The following is an 8,871-nucleotide window of genomic DNA, read 5'->3' as shown; positions in this document are numbered from 1 at the left end:
AGATAGAGATTTTGAACAAAATATTTTCTTTATTCTGCAAGAGAACTGAATAATGTGGAGTTCCATTGAATATATACATGAGTTCACCTCATAACAATGGAGAGTCTACAACCAATACAAACTATTGAAACAGATACAAGAAAATGCTTTGTGGTGGAAATCGTAACTGAATAATACTGATAAGTGTGAAGCAACAATAATATTCAAACACTGAGAGAGAGGATTTCTGACATCTATAATAGATTACAGTGTCTCATGTCCTTTTGTGCCATAACTTGTCTGAATAAGACATGAAACACTGGTTATAGAAGGATGTTTCAAGCGGAGCTGCAGCAACATGTTTATTTTCATTGCAGTATACTTGGACATCGAGGGCCCATGGCTTATTGCTCAAGCTGAGTCTATAAAAGTCCAGAGAAACAAACAAAAAAAAAAACACTACTGGTGTTTTAAGGAAATATTTAGTTTTATGCAGAATAAAGTGTATTTGGTCAATAAGATGATCCGAGCGTGACATAAAGCAAACATTTGAGTTTAAAGGTATCGATGAGATGCATTTATACGTTACGGAGTCGGTACAGGTTGTGCAAACGATACTGAACACGCTGTTGTCTATTGCTTCAGCTCCTCTGTCTCAGTTTTTGTAAACATCATCTTGCTTTTAGTCACTGCAACAAAGGGCTCCAAATTATGTCAGGTAAAAAAGCAGTCTTTTCTCATAAGCTATATTAAAATTTATATTTGACTACACCATAAACAGACAATTAACAGTTTTTGTTCCACATCTTTTTTTTTTTTTTAGTTTTACTTTTTTTGTTTGTTTATTTATAAATTTTTTACACAACAACAGTCAAGAGTACCAAAAGAAGCATGCTGGGTTTTACGTATGTCAAAGTGGGAAGGCGAGTGTTTTTTTCTTTTTCATTTTTTTTGTGAAAAACTTTTTTTTAATTTATTTTTTTCTTAATAGATATACCTATATATATAAGAAATGTGCTGGATATCATGGTGGGACAGCTGTGGTCAGAACACAAAAGACTCCCAATGAGAATCACAACATATTCAAACCTGACTGCAAATAAAACTTTGCAGAACTGCACATATGGGCAATAGCCAGTGCTAGTTAACAGTCTGGAAAAAAAAAACAAACAAACAAAAAACATAACCAGCTTGTCTAATCATAGCACCTGCTTTGTATCGAGTTTAACTGAAAACTCGAGCAGTTACGAGTCAAATAAGGTTGTTTTGGTACATGTCTAAACCCTCTGAGCTTTTGAAGCAATGCACTGTTGATTTTGTAAGCTTGTTCTAATGTGTGAGCTTCCCTCATTCCCACTTCAATACAAAAAAAGTATGTCTCTCATACGATTTCCCAATGCAATGCTTTGTGTCCCTGAAATCTTCCGAAAGGAAAACGAAAACCCGAAGAATTCTTGCTTTTTATAGTATAGGAACAAAAAAGCCAACAAACCCCATTCTTTTTTTGCCCTGAAGACAATGAAAATCACTTTTTTTTTTCTCTTAAAAAAACAAACAAAACATTTCTATGGTATAGGGTTGTCTGTTTTCTTTATATGAATTTTACAAAACAGAAAGAAAAAGAAATGGCTGGAGTCTGTGCATGCGAGACTAAAATAAAAGAGGCATAGAAACACTTGATTTTGGTGACTTTAAAGGTGGTTTACATGACAAGGAAAAACTATGATGGCACACACACACAAAAAAAAGTATACCTTTTACAAATAGTGAGTGAAAAAAAAAAATTGCTTTAGGCCAGTCTGTTCACTTTGAGAAATTTCAGTAAACAAATTGTCATCAGTTTTAAAATGGCAAAAAATTCACCCCAGCCAATCCACAGTGAACCCTTAAATACATGGACAGTAATACAAACATTGTTATTAGCAGACAAGCGAGGGCTAGCGATAGCAAACCAAAACCTAAGACACAAAATTAAGTTTTCATGGAAGCAAGGCAATTGAAATACAAGAAAAAAGATTATGCATCTCTTCAAAACTAGTACAACGCAAGAAAATAAAACAAATCAAACTTAAATCTTTGGTCTCAATGCCTGGGAAAAAATAAAAATAGCAAAAAAGGTGATCAAAACATTTTTCTTTTTCCAAACAGCTCTTCAAACAATGTCAGGTATGAACATGGCGTGAATTGTCTAACATAAAATAAGCTTGTGACCAGCCTAGTAAATAACTCTAATACTTTCAAATATGATGTGTGCTATATTGGACTCCAATAATCATATTTGAGCTCTGTGAACATAAATAAACCCCTTTACTTTCAACAAAACACACAAGATGAGTTCCAGTCTTAAAGAGTAAATGTTCACACGTTTTATACTCAATCCATTCATGCCATAATAGGGATTTCCTGTGTTTTAATAAATGTATCTATGTATTAAAGACATTCAATGGTGAGTGATGCAAGAGTTCAAGTAATAAACAGGGACCCGCTCAAGGCCCCAGCTTCAAACAAACAAACAAATAAACAAACAACAACAAAAACATAAATTTGACCCTCAGAAACATTTAGGGGATAGAATAAAATGAAGATAATAAAGCTGGACCTATGCTATAGAACACAGAAACCCAAAACTGTCCATAGAAATGATGGCAACACCAAAGACGTATTTGGAAACAGCCAAACCAAAATCAAGCAGCTGATCTGCCGAGGTTAGTGCGTTCAGGTCGTGCCACAGCGATGGTTCAGTACACAAGACTAGAACACAGACTCCTGTCAATAATCCCAAATCAACCCTTCACTTGCAAAAGCAAAAAGGAAGGGCAACTAAATAAATAGCGGATGGGAAAAAAACCTCCATCCGTTGCCCTGTCTGCATGTGGTTTCCATTAGGTTGTATGTTCATCTCAACAGCTGATCTGACAGAATGCTCTTTCTATTTGGGCCAATCACCATAAAATTCACCCACTAACCAAGTTTTCCTTCTCAAATAACACAGTGAACACTTCAGAAACAAATAACAACCTGGTCTCATGATAAAATATAACCATTTCTTGCTTTGGCGATTTCATGTGAATTTGTACCATTCATGTAGAAAAAGAAACCAACCATCAAATTGGCCTCAAGCAAATATACGAAAACGTACAAAGGAGATTGCACAAATTCGCTGCAATGCGTCAAAACATAAAATAGTTATGAAAAGCCATGAGTGTTTTGACAAATAATGTCATTCAGATTTATTCAGTTTTGTTTCATTTTTATTGAGAGGTGAGTTGGGTCTGTGCTGGTCAATGGCCTGTAAAACTGTAACAGTCTGCTTGCAACATAAGACCAAACTGTAAAATGTGGGGAAACTATGAGAGCAAAAGAAAATGTGAACTGAAATTCTCAACTGGACATATGCATGCCAGAAGACCAAAAAGTAAATGGAATTGACATAACTGACGTACCGACAGTGAATATTGTGCATTTAACTGTGAATATATTTTCATAAAGGTTTTATTGTGCGACATTAAAACCAACAGGCAGCCAAACAATGAAAAGTGTACTTTCTCTTTTCTGATACAGAACGAGTCAACCTGCTAAAAAAAAAAAAAAAAAAGAAGCACTAGGCAATAAAGGGGAATTTTTTTTTTCTCAAAGGAAATTCTTCAAAAGGTTCAAGTGATTATCGCCTTTGATGCAACTGAGAGCAGTTTGTGTATCTCTCCGACAGACCACATCTCTACGATCAAAAGCTGGATTGCACTTTTTTTCCAAGTTACGTACAAAAGCACATCTGATATAACGCTGCTCCCGCTTACTAAAGAACATTTTCTTGCACATATGTCTGACAGTTACACAAATCCAATTGCTCTAGACCAGACATTAAGCATTAAGATGCCACATTAGTTAAAAACCACACATTAATAATTTTTATTTCAAATTTGGTGTACACACGTGCAGCGGTCATATTTCTATATAAGTGCTTTATGTCGAATGTGTCTATGCATGCGATTTTGGTTTGTAAAAAAATTTGTGTTGCGCATCTTTCCACTTGATTAATATAAGCCAAAATTAAAAAAAAAAAAAAAGTCCTCCCCATGCCAACATTGGTCTCTGTACTGAACTGTAACAATCTTAACTGCTTAGAAAGGACAACCTAATCCAGTCAAACAGAAAGCGAGGACAAAAAATAATCACCTCAAAGGTTAGTTTAAAACAAGCTTTTCTTTTTAAGACTACAACACATTTTCACTTGTGCCCTCCCAAACCATCCCACAATCCCTCATTCAGCAGCAGTCACTGTGAGGACACTCTGGAAAGTGTCAGTCGTCTGTTTGCTACATAGTTTTTGCCTTTTTTAAACGTAGAGCGAAAGAGAGAGAAATGAAGAAATTTAAACAAACTAAATATTTTTCCTGCCTTATTTAGTTTAGTATGCAAACCAAATATAATACAGAAGGAGACAAAAAAAGACCAAAAAAAAAAAAAAAACACTGAATGAAAAATGGAAGGATGTGAGAAAATAAAGGCAGGAAGAAAAATAAAAGAAGCTTAAGCTAAAATGGAGCATGTAAAAAAAGTCCCAGCTGGAGTTTAGGTAGCAGCGCAGGTCACCTGAAACTCGCCTCCTCTGCTTCCTTCTGTTTTTTTTTCACATTCACAAACATTTAAAACTTCCTTGTGCAAATCAAGCAGTCTTTAGAAAGAATGCCCTCCAAATTGTTCTTGTAAAAATATATAACTCCAAGGTGGCTGACGTGTGTGTTGCAGCAAGTGTTTCTCTCTTTTTTGTTAGTATGTTTTTTTTTTGTTCAGAACACCCTCCCATGAGTCTAGAGTTGTTGGTTTTTTTTTGGGCGGGGGGCAAGTCTTCATCTCCGGGGGCCTGAGGACATCTGTGCATACACTGGGTACGCCAGCCGCACATTAAGCGAGTCGTTGTGCTGGACCAGTGAGGTCTGGTGGTAGTGCAGAACCAAGTCTTTCAGAGTGCTGTACAAGTTGTAGGGCTCTGCGAAACCATATCCGCGGGGTGTGCTGTAGATGACGCAGTGCTTCACCTCGCCTTCCACACTACAGACAGAAACATGAGAGATCCCATTATCAAGGTGATTCGGAACCAGAATCTGACCTCAGACAAAGATAAAAAGCAATCCGTTTGCTCAATGACAAGCAAAGTAAATAAAGCGCTAAATGTGACTGATTCGGTCTTGCAGAACAATCAAATGGGATCAATACATTGATGTGTTGCGTATAGCGTAACTGGGAAAAGGTACAGCCTTAAATGTTAAGACAGACAGAGAAAAATAGATCTAACTTTATTTATGCTAACTTTTTATTGTGGAGATAAGATGGCAAGTTATTGGGGACCAGACATAGGAGACCAGATTTTAACCTGTACCTCTCACATGCTAGGTCAGTACTATAACAACAAAATAGCCTAAACGAATAAGCTGAAAAGATTTGTATACCTTTATGTGGAGGAACAAAAAAAAACCCAAAAACCTTTTATAGACTGAAACGGCCTTAATAAAAGTTTGTTGTATATTATATTGAAATAAAGCCTTATTGTCTTCTAAAACTATATGCCATTTTAGTGTGTAAAATAAACTAAAACATGACACATAATGACAAAAAACAACAACAAATGTTTTAAAAGAAAAACCTGACAGGGAGGTAAGATCACATTTTGTAGATGCATGAATAAATAATGTTTCTCCTGTTTCATTGCAATAACTCTCCCGTCACTGTGTATACTTCATCTTATGATACTCACACAACAGAGCAGGCGTAACAGCCCTTCTTGCTGCTCTCGCGGATGAGGAAGGCTCCATCAGGTTTGCCGAGTAGCAAGTCTTCCGCCTGCGTTCGGTTCAGGTCACCAACAAACCAGCTCTTCTCATCGTAATGTGGCAGATTCTCATCCTCCTCGCTTACAAAATAGGTGCTGTGATTATGAGAGGAAATGTGTTAGATGCTGTGATGGAGCCAGATATTCACTAAACCTGTGATCTCAAATTTATTTAAAGTAATACTTGATAATTTAACTTACTCATCAGTGTTCTCGTTTTTGATCCCCAGCCAATCGTTTATTCGTTTCTGTCGAACACCTTTATGATTGAGCCAACTGCATGGAAAAGCAGCAAAGGAGTGTTAATACATGGAGTAAAACTGTTCACTCAAACATAACAACAATGCTGACAAAGGGAAGGTTTCTTACACAAGGTACTGATCTCTTATCTTTCTGAGCTGAATAAGATCTGGTTTTAAGCTGTTCATTTTCTTGTCCGTCTCCCTGTTGTCCATAGCTTGCGTTTTCAGGTCCTGTTCAAGCCTGGTCTTACTGTCGTGAATCTCACCCAAACGTGATTTGAGCTTCTCGTAGTTCATCATGATCCTGAGAAAGAAACAAGAACAGTTTGTAAACCCACAGATCAAGGCTGACAAACAGAGAGCTCTTAACTGTGGACTCTTTGCGTACCTCTCAATCTCTTTGTCGTTGCCCTCTCTGCGGAATCTCTCAATGTATTCTTTACTGTAGCGTTCCTGTGTGTGACACTGTTCTTCAAAAATTTTAATGGTCTCATTGAAGGCCTCTATTGCAGTACGTTTCATCTGGATCTCCTGCAAATCAAATAAAAAAAGAAATCATAGTATGTGATGCGACCTCAAAAGGGCTGTGGCTCTTAATAGAGTTGGTTAATTGATCAATGGGCTTCTGCAACAAACTAAATTGTGTCCATGTCATACATGCCGAAGAAAATTGGTTGGTTGTCAATTGATCATATAACAATGTTCTAAGAGGCGTACCTGTGAGGTTTTTGTGTGCTCCTCATAGAGTCTGTCATATTCTTTACTTTTCTCTTGATATTGATTGTGATATTCCTGGAGTTTCCTCCCCACTGCATCAATGTTGTCCTCTTTTACCAGCTGATCCTGAGAGAGCGAGAGTAAATGCATTGTTATTGATATGAATTGCTGAGAGGAGAAAAGTGAGGTGGGGGAAAGAAAAAAAAAAGGACTGCTCGCAGAAACATACTGTAGGTTTTGCTTACAAAGTGAAAGCCATTTCTCAGGAATTTTTTTCCCAGGAATCATTTATAAAAATCTTGGAATCTGTAAGTGCCTCTCAAGGGCTTACATTTGTGGAACCCCCTAAATAATGAGCACCTGTGTGTATGAGAAAGATACAGGGAGGGCAAGGGAGAAAGGGGGAAACAAATAAATGCCTGGATGGCCTTTCGACATTGTGGATGTGTGCAATTATTTAGGAGGTGCGCTGCTGTGGCAATAAACAAAGTAATATTTCATGCCAAAAGCATCTGCTGCCTCTGCAGTTTCACTCACAACAAGCAGCACAATTCATTCAGCAAACACGCTCTTTAGGGCCGGAGTGAGGGAGGGTGAGGTGGGAGGACAAAGAGGTAAAAGGAAAGGCAGGGAGGCTGTAAATATGATACCCCCACCCACAACCAAAACCCATTTACCTGCTGGAAGCGGGAGACCGGATACATGAGCTTAACGTCCAGTTTGGTGTTGTACTGGGCCAGTGACTCATGCCTGTAGTGACTGATGAGCTCCACCACTGAACCGAATGTGAGCGGGTCAGAAAAACCGTACTTCCCGTCTCGGTGGTAGATCTTTATTAGCTTATTGTTTCCACCTTTCCTGCAGGGAAAAAGGGGATTGCGTTGGACCACGGATCAATAAAGTCAGAATGAGAGGTTCTGAAGGTAGTCTCAAAAATATTATAAAAAATTATATATAGTCTTACAGTATATATATAAAAAAATATATGAGTTACCTTAGTGTTAGCGTGTAATCTCCCTGCATCTTGGTCGAAGCATCCCGTACTAAGAAAGTACCATCGGGCATGTCTCTCAGTTTGTCATTCACCTCTTCCCTGCACAGAAATGATGGCGAAAGAAAAGAGTGAGTGGTGCAAATACTCCACACATCAAATCTTGCTCTTGGCAATTAGTAATTTGAGCTTGTACTTCACTCTTTGGAAAGTGATGACACACACGCACACACAAAATATTCTCTTTGCCTGGCTGTATTTGGTCTGGCAGAGGGCAAAGGCACAGTGTGTGACCATGCTGTCTGGGAGAGAGCGAGACATCTTTGAACAGTTTAACTGTTGACCCCATCCTGCACGCCCACATGTACACTGATGCCTCTAGCTCTTGTCTTGAAATCAGACAGTCCGCCGCTTTAAACATGCCTCCAGACGACCAGCGGAGGAGCTGTCATGCTTCAAAGACTTTCCTGCTTTTTTGCCCCCTTCTCTATTTTAGGTGGTCTGGGAGGAATGTCACACCACTCGACTTTCAGTTCTCCTCCCATTCTCCTGACGGCCAACAACCTAGTCATGCTGGAGCTCAGCTGACCCTGGCTCTCGAGAGGGGGTATATTTAGCCTATTATGGGCTGCTGAGGTAAGGAGCCTTTGACTAAGCAATGCTCCCACCTTTCTGGGGGAGGAGTCATCTCTAACCTCCTACACTGGGAGCTGTGGGAATCAGGAACATTTTTAGGCTGCACTGTATCAGCAAGTTCACGATTAAGGGGAGATGCCCTATTTTAGTAACATGTTTGGATAAGAGAAGCTTCCAATAATTTTAGCAATCAGATCAACATTCACAAGAAATTTCACTTGTCATGAGAAACACATTAGTGCAAAAAGTATTACAATATGATTTCAATATATTAAAGTGTATGGAGATGCAGGGGAAAGATGAAGGACTAGGTTAGCGACCGTTCACCAATGACATTGAACGTATGAGCAAGCAGTAGTGATGCCAGAGTAAAGTGGAGAACCTGGGAAGTGTTTTTGCATTTAAAAACAGCTGGATGGAGGAGATATTTGGACAATGAATTAGATGTGCTGGGCAAAGCACAATTATATTTGACA

General features: G+C 38.3%; 1 protein-coding gene across 3 annotated transcripts in view; it reads right to left on the bottom strand.

Annotated features, from left to right (window-relative positions):
• Positions 1-763: 763 nt before the first annotated feature.
• The window catches only part of pik3r3b (phosphoinositide-3-kinase, regulatory subunit 3b (gamma)), a 171,961-nt gene continuing 163,853 nt past the window's right edge, over positions 764-8,871 (bottom strand). For all 3 annotated transcript variants that reach the window (XM_039647714.2, XM_089134224.1, XM_089134225.1), the window contains 8 exons: positions 7,763-7,861; positions 7,446-7,626; positions 6,769-6,894; positions 6,440-6,582; positions 6,179-6,355; positions 6,011-6,085; positions 5,735-5,905; positions 764-5,031 (listed from right to left, as the gene is read on the bottom strand). In XM_039647714.2, coding sequence (XP_039503648.2) covers positions 4,830-5,031; positions 5,735-5,905; positions 6,011-6,085; positions 6,179-6,355; positions 6,440-6,582; positions 6,769-6,894; positions 7,446-7,626; positions 7,763-7,861 — 1,174 coding nt within the window. In that variant the 3' untranslated portion in view covers positions 764-4,829. The remainder of the gene's footprint in view (positions 5,032-5,734; positions 5,906-6,010; positions 6,086-6,178; positions 6,356-6,439; positions 6,583-6,768; positions 6,895-7,445; positions 7,627-7,762; positions 7,862-8,871) is intronic.

Source organism: Pimephales promelas, chromosome 8 (genome assembly GCF_988280905.1).
Source record: "Pimephales promelas chromosome 8, fPimPro1.hap1.1, whole genome shotgun sequence".
Lineage (NCBI taxonomy): Eukaryota > Metazoa > Chordata > Actinopteri > Cypriniformes > Leuciscidae > Pimephales > Pimephales promelas.
Note: the sequence above shows the minus strand (reverse complement) of the source record. Positions and strands in the feature narration are given on the sequence as shown.